We start from the raw sequence: 16,776 nt of genomic DNA on the forward strand, positions 1-16,776 counted from the left end.
TCGGCGCTCAGCCTTCTTCACAGTCCAACTCTCACATCCATACATGACCACAGGAACCCTGTGCAATTAAGGCTGAGTCCCTAGGTAAGAGGATTTTAGACCATACAGGGTATTGAAAAGATAGGGAAGTAGTGGGGTGGGGTGAAAGGGATGTTACATAGAAGAGCTTTTCTATAGGGAAACCTGTGGCTTATTTCCCTTCCAGAGTGCCTCCTATAATCTGTACTCTGCTCTCCAGCCTCTGGACTTTGGGCTTGATTGTGAATTATCATTCATTCCTGGGAGATATTAATTAGATTATTTGGCTTATTTTTGTACACATATTTCTAAATATTCAAGTAGTCATTTGTTATTCTACTTTCAATCTTTCATTTCCATAAATTATTCTAGTTAACTGTTTATCCTAATATTTTTATATAATAAACATATATAGTTGAAAGAATAAAAGTCTTGATATTTTTCCTGATCTATACATCTAAGGTCAGGACTTTTTACTGGTCTCATGATTTGACTGCATGTAATTACAGAATTTGAAGAGGTATTTTCAGTTCAGTTCAGTTCAGTCACTCAGTTGTGTCCGACTCTTTGCGACCCCAAGGACTTCAGCAAGCCAGGCCTCCCTGTCCATCACCAACTCCCGGAGTTTACTCAAACTCATGTCCATTGAGTCAGTGATGCCATCCAACCATCTCATCCTCTGTCGCCTTCTCCTTCCACCTTCAGTCTTTCCCAGGACCAGGGTCTTTTCAAATGAGTCAACTCTTCGCATCAGGTGGCCAAAGTATTGGAGTTTCAGCTTCAACATCAGTCCTTCCAATGAATATTCAGGACTGATTTCTTTTAGGATGGACTGATTGGATCTACTTGCAGTCCAAGGGACTCTCAAGAGTCTTCTCCAGCACCATAGTTCAAAAGCATCAATTCTTTGGCACTCAGCTTTCTTTATAGTCCAACTCTCACATCCATACATGACTACTGGAAAAACCATAGCCTTGACTAGACGGATCTTTGTTGGCAAAGTAATGTCTCTGCTTTTTAATATGTTGTCTGGGTTGGTCATAACTTTCCTTCCAAGGAGTAAGAGATATTTTAAATCCTGTAAATTATGTAGCTGTTCTAATGTTCACAGCCCTAATTTTGTCCCTATAAAATTTTATTGCCACTTTATACTCTTTAATAATTTGATCTATTTACTACTTTCAGAAAATTTCTCATTCGGTTGTTACTTCTCTGACTTTAACCAATAATAAGCACTATTGGAGTTTCAGCTTTAGCATCATTCCTTCCAAAGAACACCCAGGGCTGATCTCCTTTAGAATGGACTATGCTTCCTTCCAATAAGGAAGGCATACGACATGGAGGGAAAACTGTAAACCTTGATATGAAGCATCTTTGGTTGAATCCTAACTCTACCAATTATTTATTCTGTGAGCTTACATCAGTGAACTTCCTTGGTGGTCAGTGATAAAGAACCTGCCTGCCAAGAAGGAGATCTGGGTTCCATCCTTGAGTTAGGAAGATCCTCTGGAGAAGGAAGTAGCAACCCACTCCAATAATCCCATGGACAGAGGAGCCTGGCAGGCTACAGTGCATGGGGTCTCAAAGAGTCAGACACAACTTAGCAACTAAACAACAGCAACAAGACATATCAATGATCTAGCCTCTCTGAGACGTCATTTCCTGATCTGTAGAATGCATATAAGTTTAGAGGACTTTGAGGAGGTGGAAAGTAACTTTAACAGTTTTTCAGACCTTCTCCATGCAAAATAATTCAAGTTACCTTAGCCATCATTTAGTAGCCTTCTGTTTTGAGTTACTAGAAATCTAGAAACGAGAGGGGCATGTTGTGTGAGAGCTGAAGGTTTGGCACCAGGCAGTCATATCTGCCTCTCCTTTCCAACATTCTCTGACCATTTATCAATAAAAAAGTGAACATGGAAGACTCCCACCAGACCCTGAGTGAGTCAGGAATTCACAAGATTCCTTTTATTATGCTCTGTGTATCATATTCTCTTTGTTTGTAATTATTTGATCAACTAAGAACTTGCCAGAATCTGCTGGTTAACTTTGCACCGCCTGTGTGTGTGCGTGCTTAGTTGATTCAGTCGTGTCTGACTCTTTGAGACTCTATGGACTGTGGCCCTCAGTCCATGGGATTCTTCAGGCATGAATACTGGAGTGGGTTGCCATGTCCTCCTCCAGGAGATCTTCCCAACCCGGATATCGAACACACGTCTCCTGCATTGGCTCATGGGTTCTTTACCACTAGCACCACCTGGGAAGCCCTTGTACCGCCTACCTCTGTTCAGTTCTAAACCTTGAAGTGTTTTCTAATTGCATCTTCTCCTCTCCTGTTTTTCTAGAAGGACTAGATTCAAGATTCAGACATCTTTCTTTAGCCTAGTTGTTCCTATCTTCTCTTTTCCTTTCCCTCATTACCTAAAAACACACCTCCTCCTCTAACCCAGGACTGTCTCCCAGCATCCTGCTCTCTCACTGCTACTCCTGTTTACCACCATCTCCTTTAGCTAATGTCTTTCACTGTTCACTATCTCTTCTTTCCCAGGCTGACTCATTCTAGTCTATATTACTCTCTGGGGACAGGTACCTCTCACTACCCCAAGTCACTTCTCTGTTTTTTTTTTTTTTTTTTTTTTTACCATTTTCTTTTTTATTTAATAAATAAAACTGAAACCAAGTCACTTCTCTTAATTCTAGGTTTGGAAGCTAATTTTTAAGAGTTTTCCTTCTAATAGGTAAATACCTATTTCACTTGATTTCTTTTCTATTCTCACTATAGTAAGTTTTTTCTTCCAGCATGGGGAGCAAATGACACTTGCATTTTCTATTCACATTTTTAGATGGCAAGCTGGTGGCTGACAGAGTATTGACAGCAAAGCAAGAAATTATTGAATGTGTTGCATCAGCAACCACAATACCTCCAAGACGACTCCCTGGGGAAACTCCTTCAGGACAAATACTTGAAGAAGCTTTAGGAGGTCTGGACAATTTTGAGAAGCTGAAAGGAAGTGCTTCTGGGAACAAACTGAGTCAGTTCCCTTCCCAGGAAAAACATTTTAGCCTGGCAAGCTTCACCAAGAAAATCTCCACAGAAAAGAGTTTCCTGGAATGTAATGAAAGTATAGGAAGTCTCAGCCTGAACTCAAATGCTATAACACAACCGAGAATTCTTGCTGGGGGTAAGCTCTATGAGTGCTTGGACTGCGGGAAAGCCTTTTGCCAGAGCTCAAAGCTGATCAGACATCAGAGAATTCATACTGGAGAGAGACCTTATGTATGTCAAGATTGTAGCAAAGCCTTTACTCTGAGCTCAGACCTTGTTAGACATCGGAGAATTCATAGTGGTGAAAAACCCTATGGATGTTGTGAATGTGGAAAAGCCTTCAGGGGCAGCTCAGAGCTTATCCGGCATCGGAGAATTCACACTGGAGAGAAGCCTTATGGATGTGGTGAATGTGGGAGAGCTTTCAGCCGGAGCTCAGCCCTTATTCAGCATAAGAAAATTCACACTGGAGACAAAGGCTATGAATGTACTGAATGTGGTAAGGCTTTCGGTAGAAGCTCTATCCTTATTGAACATCAGCGAATTCACACTGGAGAGAAACCTTATGAATGTAATGCATGTGGAAAATCCTTCAATCAAAGCTCAGCCCTCACCCAGCATCAGAGGATCCACACTGGGGAAAAGCCTTATGAATGCAGTGAGTGTAGGAAGACCTTTAGGCATAGATCAGGCCTCATGCAGCATCAGAGAACTCACACCAGAGTGTAACTCTTTGGGTAAGAGCTGTACAATTGTGAAATGCTAGGAACTCACTTTGGGGGTGAGACTCCGCAGAAGTTAAAGGTTTTCTGAGAGCAGAACTCTTGTCCTTCCAGTGCAATGGACTGTTGTAAGAGTAGATCCACAGAAGGATGTTTGCTGACGTGTCGAATGGGCACCTTCGCAGTAAATCTGGGGTTAGGGAAGAGATCCTGAGAGAGCTCCTTATAAGATGGTCTAGGAGGCGATGCCTCCAATGGCAAGGATCCCCGCCCAGGCAAGTGCATTTGTGTTTGGCAGGTGAAGGCACATGCCAAATTGTCCAGTTCTCCGAAATGTTCTGTTGTGAGGTTGTGAAATGTTGAATTATGCCCTGGGTCAGTTTAGTAGTATCTGGGGAATGGTGACTCATTCTCCTCCCATGTCAGTTCTCTCCTCAGCCCTGGCCTTCTTGGTGAGGTCTGCTTGTTTACTGAGCGCCTGGTATGTGCCATTCATCAGGGGCAGACATGGCCATTGCTCTTGAGTTAAGGGCTAGTGAGTTTTATATATATATGCATGCGTGCATGCTCAGTCGCTTCAGTTATATCTGACTCCTTATGACCCCAAACTCCTCTGTCCATGGGATTCTCCAGGCAAGAATACTGGAGTGGGTTGCTATTTCCTTCTCCAGAGGATCTTCTTGACCCAAAGATCTGACCTATATCTCTTGCGGCTTCTGCATTGCAGGCAGATTCTTTACCACTGAGCCACCAAGGAAGCCCTTACATACATATGCATATTCAGAAACATATATACACATATTCATATATGTGAGTATATGTATATGTGTGTGTGTGCATATATGATTCTGTTGAAATGCATGGATGGCAAGGGATATCTAACCAGGTCCATGAGTCACCAAAGGCTTCTTGGATGTGATGAAATCTCAGACATAAAAGGTGGGTAGAGGTTAGCCAGAACAAAGCGAGAAGGAAGAGAATGTTACATGCAGAGGTTATCGCATGCTCCATGGCATGAAGAGAGGATCTGGAACCATCCCTTCTTCTGACTTCTCTCTGGCAATAATTTGTTCTTGTGGCCCCTGGTTCAGAAGCCAGGAGAGGTGTTGGTTCCTTGCTTCCTATTTAGTCACTGAGTTGGGTGGCCAATCCCAATCTCTTGAAGTACTCAGAGAATTACTGTGATGCATGAAAAAGACATGTTTGTACATCTAGGAAGGAGTACATATTGGATGCTAGAGGGACAGTGCGGACTGGACTGTTTGTGTCTCATGACCCTGGGGCCCAGAAATGAGAAGCTGACAGGAACACGGAAGTAGGAGGTCTTACCAGGCTCCACTATGTCTCATTCCCTGCTTGCCCTCCTCTTCATCAGACTCACAGATGCTAAGCTACTTGAGGTCAATGAGTATTTGTTGAATTACCCTCTCAGATTCCTCAAAACTCTACTTCACTAATTTTTGTCAGTTGTAATTAACTCACCAGTAATTGTTGAGGGCAGTTAATACCTAAGAGAAAGTCTGAGTCCTCTTCTAGGATACCCCAGTTTCCCTTCCTGATGCTGTCACTTCTGAAGAAGACATGGTGATCAAAGCTGTTGTGGGTAACAGGGGAAGTGGGATTGAGGGGACAGCCTTTGTGTCCAGAGGCTGTAGGATCACTAGTGAGGTCAAGGGATATCTAAAAAGATTTTTCAGATGGATAGAGCTGCCTTTTCCTGTAGGTGACAATCAAATGATTTCATGTTTTTAATACCATTGAATATCTTTTCCTGATTGTGAACTGTAAATGTTGATAGTATAGAAATGAGAAAGTATAAATCACCCAGGATCCCATCATCCATAGAAACATTGTTAACATTTTAGAGTACTTTCTATTCATTTTTTTTAACCCACCAACCCTCATATATATATATTTTTTCTTGGTAATAATCTTGTCTGTTGAATCATTCTTAGTAACTGATTTTTAACATTTATCCTTTTGAATATATGCTTCAACTGTTCATTAAAAAATTTTTGGTAGTTGATTTACAGTATTGTTAATTTCTGCTGTACAGCAGTGATTCAGTTATATATCTATATATTCTTTAAAATACTCATTTCTATTATGATTTATCTCAGGACATTGAATATAGTTCCCTGTACTATACAATAGGACCTTGTTGTTATATTTCAGCTATTTAGTATAAGAATGTAATGCAAGATGTCTTGTAATAAAATTTGAGTTTCAAGTTTTGCTTTGAAATTGATCACTCAGTAATAAGCACAATAAGACAAGTGGAGACATGTTGGGGGAACAGGGGAAGGCGCTGTAGAAGGCTGGGAGCTGGTGATCTCACCTTCGATTCCATGGCCAAAACATGTCTGAGACCCTAGCTAGTCCCTGGGGATGCAGTTCATCAGGTGAAGCCACAAAATTGAGGGGACATCTGGGGCTGCACTGTGGTTGAGAGAACGTGGGAATCAGAGCAAGTCCCCTCTGAACACACATGCCCTGCATCCACCAGAATCAGGACACTTCCCCACCCGCCTTGGGAGCAAGAGTCTGGGAGAATGCCACAGCTTTCCCCTCTCCTCTCAGCAGGTCCTTAATACAATCACATGTGAAGGAAAACCCCATGACCCTCTAGATCTGCCATCATTCATGCCTGCCAAGGAGACAGCTGTGAATGATAAAGTTACTGAGCAGCAGTGTCTGGTTCTGGCCAATCAGAAAGCAGGGGGTGGGTCTAGCTGCTCACCCTCCCTCTTGACTTTGCAGAAATGCTCTCCAGATGAGTTCCTTCTGTACGGAAATGACTGGCAAGTCTCCCTGCTCTGAGGATTCACTTCAAGGGGTAAAAGAAGCAAAGCTATTCACAGGGGAGTTAAGACCAAGGTCAGATGTGTTTAAATTTCTAATTCTCTCATCTAGACAGTGTTAACTAGCCTGTGGACATGAGGGAGAGGTAGAAAATGTATTAAGCACTGTGCCTACGTTCCACATCTTTTAAAATCCAAGAATTTGTGCAGGAGCTGTTTAGGGTAAACAGTGGATTGCCTCTCCACCCCAAGAAATGAGGGCTCTGAGCAGAAAAGAAACAGATGGGTTACTTTTCCTCCAGCAATTCTGATGAAGGAAAAAGCAATTACCTTTGGCATCTACCTTATTTAGTGCCCATCCCCCACCATTTCATAAACATAAGACTGTTGAAGCTTTAACTCTTAAAGAGATCACCTGCTTCAGCTCCTTTGGACTAAGGGTCCAGAGTTATGAGGTGACTTGCTGGTGGTGCAGAATTCATGGAAAAGCACCAATGAGAACAGAAGTCTTCATGTCAAGGCTACTGTTCTTCACAGAAATTTACAATTTGCAGACTTTTTTGTACACTAGTGAGGTGAACACATCTGCCATTGTCATTTACCAGTGAGGAAGTCACAGATAGTTAATGAGTTAACTAACCTCCTGGGACTCAGAATGTACAAAGATGCTATAGAAAGCACGTGCTTTTCTTGGTGTTTTTCAACCATCCTAGGCTTCCATTCCCTTTTAAACCTTTTTTTCCTCTAACTTTAGAAGTTTGAGATATTTATTGTAGGAAATGTTGGAAGACACAAGCACAAGAAAAAATTAAATCACCTATAATCTTATTACTCAGATGTAACCAGTATGGCAAATCAGTCTATATATATTTCCAGTATTTTTAATGCATAAATGTACTTTTTAAAATGAATCATATTGTACACAGTCTTGTGTTTTTACTTAAGATATGCTTTGTCATTTATTATTAATCAGCATCATTTTTTTTTAACAACTCTGTATACATTCATGATGGTTTCTGAAGCATACATTTCCAGGTAGAATTTTAACAAAAGGCAACGTTTAAGGCTTTTGGTATTGATTGCCAGACAGCGTCTATTCACACCTCACCAGCAGCATCAGAGTCCCAATTTCCCTGAATCTTTGTTAAGTTTTATGACAGGGAAAAAAGTGCCACCTCAACTCTTGCTTTAATATGCATCTTTAATTCTAGCAAGGCTAACATTTATTGTCCATTGGCATTGATACTTTTGTGACTTGCCTATTTCAGTACTATTTCTTCTACGGGGACCTTTTCATGGGGAGATGGTACAGAGAAGTGGCTCCATGGACATGTTCTGGATTCCTACTGCCTAGGTTTCCAGTCTGACCTCACCACTCTGTAGCTACATGATCTTGAGTAAGCCATGACCCTAAGCCTTCATAGATCTCATCTGTAAAATATGGGCTGTCTGAGAAGTAACACTTCTATACAAAGCCTTTGCACGTACCTATTATGTTTCTTACCAATATACGTTAAGAACCCTATGAAGAGTATCTGCCTTTTGTAATATATGTTGTAGCATTCCTACTTAGCATTTGTTCTACCAGTTTCAGTTTGATGGGGTCTGCCTCTGAGAAGAGGAACAGGAGCTGAATCGCTTTATCATGCTATTCTGTTACATGGAACTGATCCTTTTTTACATTCTTTCCAAGCCTGGGCTGTAGCCCTCCCACCATTCTTATTGGTTAGTACAAGCTCACGCCCCAGTAGGAGCATTACTTCCCTATTTATCCTCATGAAAACCCTCCTTTTTCCTATGTACAGGACATGAGATTCCCAAAGGTTTGTATCTTTGGTTAAGGTGTGTGATGTGCTTAAGTCACATCAGTTGTGTCCACTCCGTGACCCTATGGACTGTAGCCCACCAGGCTCCTGTCCATGGGATGCTCCAGGCAATACTGGAGTGGGTTGTCATGCCCTCCTCCAGGGGATCTTCCCGACCCAGGGACTGAACCTGCATCTCATGTCTCCTGCACTAGCAGGCAGGTTCCCTACCACTAGTGCCACCTGGGAAGGTGTGTTATACCTCTGACCTATTAGAAGCTTTAAGCAACGTCTTCCTGTTGCTAACTACTCTACCCTTCTGCATTGTGCTGAGAAGCACCTGTCTGAGGAGACATTTCCTGCTGGGTCCCTCAAGAGGGCAGTCTCTGGATGGACCATGACTGGTACTGTTACTTCCCTTTAGCATGGTCTTTGACAAACTTCCCAAGACTTTGAGATACATCTGATAAAAAGACAGAACTGAACACATGTGAGGTGCTTGGAGAAGAAAAAGAGACCCTCAATGGACAAATATTTCTTAGCACCTGAGGCGGGCGTGCGCACTATTGTGGAAGCACAGCCCGAGACAACAGGGCAACATGGCAGCTTCTGGCCCAGAGCCTTGGGAGCTAGAAGCTGAGGTCTGACCAGAGCACCAAAGAAGTCCTTACGCCTGCAAGGGAGAGCTGAAACTCAGGACTCTGCTAGACTGGGCTCTTTCTGGCCCCCCGATGGACAAGGAAACGACCTATTAACCCTTACCCCGAGATCACACAAACCAAGACAAAGCTCCTTACCGCCCTGTGTTCCAAAGACTCCAGGTTTTATTGACAAACTTTTCCACTGGTTCACGTTTTAACTGCAGGCACTGTAGTAAAGACTGGCTACATCCATGTTTCTTTTATAGTCAGGAAATCTACTTCAGAAGGAACCCAACAGCCATGCTTTACTTAACACAGCCTTTTCCTTTTCTCAGATGTGCCAGACTTTCTTCCTGGTGGCCTACCTCCCTGGCTAACTCCCACTTATCCTTCAGGTAATTTTTTTCAGAGGCCCTCCCTGATCCAAGGTTGGGTCAGGTACTCCTTAACATCACACAAGCACTGATGGAACCAGTATCACTGCCTATTTGCCTTGTCCATGAAACTGCAGACAGGCTTACTGTCTACTGTACCCCTTGTGCCTGATCGCAGCCACTCAAAAAATAACTGCTGGGATAACTTAACTTGTATTTTCTCTTCACTGTCTCACTTCCGGCCTGCCCTGGGCTCAATAAGTCACTGATGAAACTGTTCCCCATGACTTGCTGCCCTGCCACTGGTCTTAACTGGTCAGTAAAACCTTTTGCATTCCTGAGAAAATGTCCCTCATACTCTCCACGCCATCCCCCAAATCTGGCCCGTGGATCATTAGATGCATTGACAAGAGTTTGGATTGCTGTGCCCTCTTTAAGTCTCGTGGAAAATGAGATTTAAATGTTATAATCCCACTTTCCACATTTCCTGAGGATTCCTAATGGCAAGAGAAAAGCTGGAAGCAACAGTTCTTCTGCCTGCTGTTCTGATTAGTCACAGGAAAAGCTTTCAGGGGACAATGTGCATGAGCACTGGGAAGTGCTGTGTAGTCAGATGACTTGAGACCTGGTACTTCATAACCACCTCCGTGGAGTTTTACTCCAAAGTAAATGAAACCCTTCTGACAAACAAAGATAGAAGCCTGACTGAAATATTTACAGTATTCAATGTATTCACAAGTCACTTTACAGTGTGGACTCTCTGATGGCGCGTGAGGACTGATCTGTGCCTGAAGGCCTTGCCGCACTCACTACATATGTAAGCCTCTTCCCCGGAATGGATTCTCTGATGCTGCACAAGGGCTGAGCTCCTTTTGAAGGTTTTGCCACATTCGTTACACTGATAAGGTTCCTCTCCACTGTGAATTCTTTGATGTCTGATGAGGTTTGAGCTCAGGCTGAAGGCTTTTCCACACTCATTACACTCATAGGGTTTCTCTCCACTATGTATTCTCTGATGGGTTATCAGCTCTGAGCTCTGCCTGAAAGCTTTTCCACACTCGTTACATTCATAAGGTCTTTCTCCTGTATGAATTCGCTGGTGTCTGATAAGCTTTGAGCTTTGGCTAAAGGTTTTCCCACACTCATTACACTCGTAGGGTTTCTCACCAGTGTGAATTCTTTGATGGATAATGAGATAGGAACTCTGACTGAATGCTTTGCCACACTCGTTACATTTACAAGCTTTCTCACCGGTGTGGATTTTCCGATGTCTAATGAGGGCTGAGCTCTGGTTGAAGGCCTTCCCGCATTCGCTACATTCATAAGCTTTCTCACCGCTATGGATTCTCTGATGAATAATAAGATAGGACCTCAAACTAAAGGCCTTCCCACACTGGTTACATTTGTAGGGCTTTTCTCCAGTATGGATTCTCTGGTGTTGTGTTAGAGAAGAATGCTGTTTGAAGCTGTGCCCGCAGATGTCACACCTGTAAGGTCTCTCTTCTTTAGGAAATTTCTGATACGTTACAGAGTTTGTGCTTAGAATCAGGTTTCTCTGGGGCTCAGGGTGGTCTCTGTTTCCTAGCGATTTGTGTGTGAAGATTACTGGACTAAAACTGGCCCCCTGGGAAGGGGATCTTCTCAATGTCTCCCCTGGAGCACTCCCTTGCTGCCACTCTAAACTGCTTTTGTGTTCACTGAATCCTCCAAATGAAGGCTCCTGGGAAAGTCTCTGTGATTTCTCTCCTGAAATGTCCTTTGTTGCCAATTCATTATTCTCACAACCTGAAATGGTAATAACAAAAAATAATGTTTTATTTCTCCAGTCACTTTCAATACTCCCTTTCTACGTTAGAGAAAATAGATGCTCCTGCCCACAAGATATAGCTGTCTGCATGCACCTTTTCTTTACTGGTCAAAATAGGGTCCCTCCTCCATTCTAATACTAAGGCCTACATCCACAGTTTGAAATTTATCCTTTCCTGCCTCCTCTGAGACTTCAATAAATCAATTATCCACTATTTCATGCCCATTGTTTTGATCTTTCTCCGCTGACTCCTGACCACTTATATAAATTCAAGTCTCTCTCATCTTTTTAAATCAAGCTCCTTGCCTATACATCTCCCTCATGCAACCTCACTCCCACTCAGAGTAAAGCTTCTTCAAACAACAGTCTGTACTGGTCTGCATTCTGTAATCTGATGTCTGCCTTACCTATGCACCCTCCACCCTGCCCTTGTCAAAATCACCAACTTCATAGCTGCTAAATCCAATGGCTACTTTCTGGGTCTTCCTTAGCTGGCCTTTCTGTAGCACTGATACTGCGGACTACACCTTTCCAGAGACACTCTCTTTTAAACACATTAGCCTGATCTCTATGGCTGTTCCTTCTCAGATTCAAGGTGAGTCACTTGAACACGAGTTCCTCAGAGTTCTGTCCTGAGCTCTCACATGTCCTCAGTCCACCAACTACCTCCTCATCGTCAGTCACTACTTAGGCTACATATTAATGTCTCCCCAGATCGCCAATTCTAACCCAGTTCTCTTAAGCTCCAGACTCTCATATCCAATGCGAGTTGGCCATGTTACTTATAAATAATTCACAAACACCAAAATGTCCCAAACTAAACTATATCATCAGATGTATTTTTTCAGCTGTGATGTTCCCCACCTCTCACCCTATCCTCATTTATTCCCTGTGGCCACTTGGATACAACTGTCTCTAACCAGACTCTGCATTGCCCTTCTCAAATCCATTCTCCTCTCTGCAACTGAGTCTTAAAACACAGGTCTGATCATGTCACTCCCTTGTCTAAAACCCTTCAGCTGAACCCCACTGCACTGTATAAACCAGTTATGATGACAGACACATTTTCACAACCTGTGTGCCAATTTCCCCTCTAGTTTCTCTCTCTTCCCTAGGAATTCTCTCTTCAAGTTAAATCAAATTACCTGAAATTTCCAGAATGGGTTGTCTTCTCTCATCTTTAGGACTTTGTGGCCCTTGCTTTTGTGACATTATAATGTGGGAAATATATATTTGGCCTCAACCCCAGTTCCTGGCACAGAGCTTTTAAAACCCCTGCAGTTTGGTCTGTGGTGGAGAAGAGAGGATACTGGAGCTTATACTAATGAGTTGACTCTTAGAGGGCATGGAGGGCTGGTTCCCAAAGGTTTTCCAGTTTGACCAGAGGGTCAGAACTTTCAGTCCCACCCTGAACACCAGAGAGAGGGGCTGGAGACTGAGTTAATTAATCCCCAATGGCCAATGATGTAATTAATCATGCCTAACAAAACCTCCATAACACATTAAATAAAGGGGTTCAGAGAGCTTCAGGGACAGTGGCACATCCCGAACTCCAGGAAGAGAAGCACCTGTGCTCAGGCCCCTTCTGGACCTTGCCCTGTGCGCCTCTTCATCTGGCTGGTCATCAGTATCCTTACAATGAACAGGAAATGGTGAAGAAGGTGTTTCCTGAGTTCTGGGAGCCACTACAGCAAATTATGAAACCTCAGGATGCAGTTGTGGAATCTCCAATCTGCAGCCAACCTGGACAGAAGTGTGGGTAGTCTGGGGATTCACTACATGTGAGACTAGTATCTGATGGAGGGCAGGGGAGGGCTCAGTTTCTTGGGGCTGAAACCTTAACCTGTGGGGTCTGCACTGGTTCTGGGTAGTTAGTGTCAGAAGAGCTTAACAGGAGGGAAGACCCCACATATCCGGTATCGTAAGTGTTGTGAGCAGAGAAACAGTTTTTCCCTTTAGTGTGGAAGCTCCTCCTCCCACTTATTTACCCAGCTTATCTCTACTCACAGTTCATGTCTTAGCTGAGATGTCTCTCGTTCCAGGAAGTACTCCTTGAACCTCTAAAGTTGACTTGGGTGCCTTTATATGTAGTAGGACCCAGTATCTACTTTTATTCTATAATTTACTACCTGGCACTGTATTATAATTGCCTTTGTGCTTGCCAACTACCCCATCTAGACCCAAACATTCCTTGAAAATAGAGAACCACTGCCCACCACAATACAACATGTGATGGCACCCCACTCCAGTACTCTTGCCTGGAAAATCCCATGGATAGAGGAACCTGATAGGCTGGTCCATGGGGTCGCTAGGAGTCGGACAGGACTGAGTGACTTCACTTTTACTTTTCACTTTCATGCATTGGAGAAGGACATGGCAACCCACTCCAGTGTTCTTGCCTGGACAATCCCAGGGACGGGGGAGCCTGGTGGGCTGCTGTCTATAGGGTTGCACAGAGTCGGACATGACTGAAGCGACTTAGCAGCAGCAATGAAGGAATAAATGAATAAAGGACAGGCAAACTGACACAGGGAGGGCTAACTGTAATTTACCAGGACCGCTGAATACAAAGCTGCAAAAGTGAGCACCTCCTTTCTAGAATAAAGATGAGGTTCTCGTGGAGTGTGCTGTAAAATGTATCTAACTCCCTATCCTGGAGACCAGAGGCCTGATAAGTTTCCAGATGAGTTTCTATTTCTTACCACTCTTGGGGGAAAGGCAAGGTTCCCAGGGTTTCAGCTGTTTCTTTAAAGGCTGGCGCTGAATATGTGTAAACTCCTGGGCTGCTCCAAGACAGGTCAAATCCTTCCAAGGCATTGCTGGTCCCTGTGGACTAGCTGGGACCTGAAATCAGTAAAATATGGTTAGCTCTGTGAGAAAACCCCTAGGGAAAATGCTTAGTAAAAATCTTTCAGGGGTTAACAAAGACATCTCCTGGGATGAGGGATAGGGACAAAAGAACTACGAAGGACAGAGACGGGTATGGCCCTAGTAGTCACTTCAGGGTTATGGTTCAGTGGAGATAAATTCTCGTCCCATTCTTATGATGATGCCACATGCTCGAGTCTGTACATTCCTTTCCCCACAACATATCACATCTCCCTGTTCCCACCTGCTGCCCGGGATCATCGAATTCCCTCTCCAGATCCTCCAACAGAGTCACGGCTTCCTCGCCATTCTTTGGACTATGCTGCTGAACCCAGATCTGCAGCTCCTCCGGCAGGATACTCAGGAACTGCTCCAGCACCAGCAGCTCCAGGATCTGCTCCTTCGTGTGCAACTCAGGCCTGAGCCACTGATAGCAAAGCTCCTGGAGTCGGCCCAGCGCTTCCCGGGGCCCTGGTGTCTCCTGGTAGCAGAACTTTCTGAACTGCTGGCGAAACAATTCTTGGCAGGATCGGGTACTCCCGTTCTGCTTAAGTTTCTGACCCCAAGAACAGCTTTCTTCTACTTTCACCAGTATTAGCTCTTGTTCCTGAGAATTCTGAGGTACTGGGGTTGAAACTGCTCTGGATTCCAGAGCCATTCTGGGCTGAAACAGCTTAGCGTGAAGCTCACTAAAACTGTGTCCTGTACTTCAGTTTGTTTGGTTAATCTCTTCTTTCCTGAAGGATATAAAAGCACTGTTAAAATTACAGTGATGAAACAAAACCTCTAAGAACTTGTAATAATAAAGATCAGTCACTGGCATAACATATGCAGTGGGATCAGGGTGGAGACCGTAACTAATAAACAAGGGACAAAACTAACAATCACTCACCTCATTCAATGTCTCTCATTCTACAGAATTCCTACCACATTTATACTATGAGGAATTATTTTAGAGGCAAAAGAAAGCAGCATTGACTTGAATTACGTATTGGGACATTTCCTCTTCAATTCTCTTTCAATCTTGATTGCATCAGGGAGAACAGCCTGTCTTTAACATCATCTGTAAAACTTGCAAAATCCTCTTTCAAATATAGGCTTCAGATTTCCATGGGTAACCGTATCTAGCTAGGATTTGATACGCTTTTTAAAAATTTATTTTTAGTTATCTTTTACTTATGGCAAATTATGGAGAAGGCAATGGCATCCCATTCCAGTACTCTTGCCTGGAAAATCCCATGGACGGAGGAGCCTGGTGGGCTGCAGTCCATGGGGTCGCTAAGAGTTGGACACGACTGAGCGACCTCACTTTCATTTTTCATTTTCATGCATTGGAGAAGGAAATGGCATCCCACTCCAGTGTTCTTGCCTGGAGAATCCCAGGGACAGCGGAGCCTGGTGGCCTGTCGTCTATGGGGTCGCAGAGTCGGACACGACTGAAGCGACTTAGCAGTAGCAGCAGCATGGCAAATTATGGTGCTTTTCATCTAAGGCAGTAATAAAACATTTTTAAAAATTCATATTAAACATGAGTTGATTTTAATGAAAACATCGTTGGACGTTTGCCATTTGATCAAATTTATTATCTCATGCACTTCCTCAACAAACACTGAGGCACTTATTATGGGCTCTGTCCTGGGCCAGGTATTGGGATACAAAGGTTTTTACTCCTGACTAGGAGTCTACCCAGGAATTAACCAAGAAGTATTTGTTAAATGCTTACCACGTGCTCAAAAACACGTCAGATATTATGAGACACAAAAGCAAAAACGTTAATCTAAATTCTCAAAATGCTTAGAACTCATAGGGGAGTAAACATTTTAAAAAGTGAAATATGGCAACTAATACTTTGTGTTTTAAATTTCATAATGTAGCTCGATCATGATCTGATTACTGGATGAAAGAATTTCGATGGAAGGGTATGCCCTTGAATTAGTTAGGACAGATCAGTACAATTTAACCCTAACCTAACCTACAGTTAGGTTCTTTAGAGAACAGACTATTTAGCCTACCAATCTGTAGTTTATTTACCAGCCCCGTCGCACTAGTCTATTTTTATACCTCGCTTAAATCGCAGCATCTTAAAAGCCACCGTGGAGGGGGAATAATTGCTCTTTCTGCCGAAAGCAGAGGCTAGATTGCTGGCCTCCCCTGCGTCCCCAGGACACTTGGCGATGCCGCCCCAAAATGCCGAGACCCAGGGATGGGCAGGCGGAGCACCGGAGATCCTCCACCCCGCGCCTGCCGCCGGGGCCGAGTGCCCTCCACGCCCTCCCTCCGCCTCGGGTCCCAAGTCCCTCACCGCGAAGCCCGGGAGCGGTCAGGGCGCGAGCCGCGGACCTGCAGCAGAGAGCCACAAAGACCGGAAGTGCCCGCCCGCGGCCTTCCGCTCGCCGGCTCTCCCGAGCCTCCGTCCGCCCCGCCCTGTGCTCACAGGCAGCCAATCAGTGCGTGGATCTGGTCCTCCCGCCGCCTTCCCGTGGTGGCCTCGGGACCCGAGGAACGTCGACGCCCGGTCAAGGATGCTCTAGGGGCGGGGGTCGCCGTGGGAAGTCGGCACCGCTCGTCGCCTCGGTCATCTCCGTACTTGATGTCTTGTCACTCCCGAGTTATCTCACCTCCAGTTTTTCAGAAAATAATTCGAATTTTCCTGTAATTCCTGTGCATTTCCAGTACTGCCGACAGAAGTGAACG

The 16,776-nt window shown here is 44.1% G+C and overlaps 2 protein-coding genes across 2 annotated transcripts in view; one reads left to right on the forward strand and one right to left on the reverse strand.

Moving 5' to 3' along the window:
• ZSCAN30 (zinc finger and SCAN domain containing 30) overlaps positions 1-4,048 on the forward strand; it is a 41,257-nt gene extending 37,209 nt beyond the window's left edge. Inside the window, exon 4 of the mRNA XM_052660490.1 lies at positions 2,862-4,048. Within this exon, the coding sequence (XP_052516450.1) occupies positions 2,862-3,793 (932 nt within the window). The 3' untranslated portion in view covers positions 3,794-4,048. The remainder of the gene's footprint in view (positions 1-2,861) is intronic.
• A 3,527-nt stretch (positions 4,049-7,575) lies between these two features.
• Positions 7,576-16,422, reverse strand: ZNF397 (zinc finger protein 397). The gene is made up of 4 exons (XM_052660488.1): positions 16,385-16,422; positions 14,327-14,819; positions 13,917-14,058; positions 7,576-11,192 (listed from the first exon to the last, which is right to left on the reverse strand). The coding sequence occupies exons 2-4, from the start codon at positions 14,738-14,740 to the stop codon at positions 10,147-10,149; spliced, it is 1,602 nt and encodes a 533-aa protein (XP_052516448.1). The 5' UTR covers positions 14,741-14,819; positions 16,385-16,422; the 3' UTR covers positions 7,576-10,146.
• Between the last annotated feature and the right edge of the window lie 354 nt (positions 16,423-16,776).

The sequence above is a fragment of the Budorcas taxicolor genome, chromosome 22 (genome assembly GCF_023091745.1).
Source record: "Budorcas taxicolor isolate Tak-1 chromosome 22, Takin1.1, whole genome shotgun sequence".
In the NCBI taxonomy this organism is placed as follows: Eukaryota; Metazoa; Chordata; class Mammalia; order Artiodactyla; family Bovidae; genus Budorcas; species Budorcas taxicolor.

Bases quoted from the DNA above. Each gene is read 5' to 3' on its own strand.
- ZNF397 (XM_052660488.1), bottom strand. From the start codon at position 14,740: ATGGCTCTGGAATCCAGAGCAGTTTCAACCCCAGTACCTCAGAATTCT. The intron at 14,059-14,326 runs GTGGGAACAGGG...TACTGATTTCAG, and splicing joins TCGATGATCCCGGGCAGCAG to GTCCCAGCTAGTCCACAGGG. The intron at 11,193-13,916 runs GTAAGAAATAGA...TTACCATTTCAG, and splicing joins TTGCCTTTCCCCCAAGAGTG to GTTGTGAGAATAATGAATTG.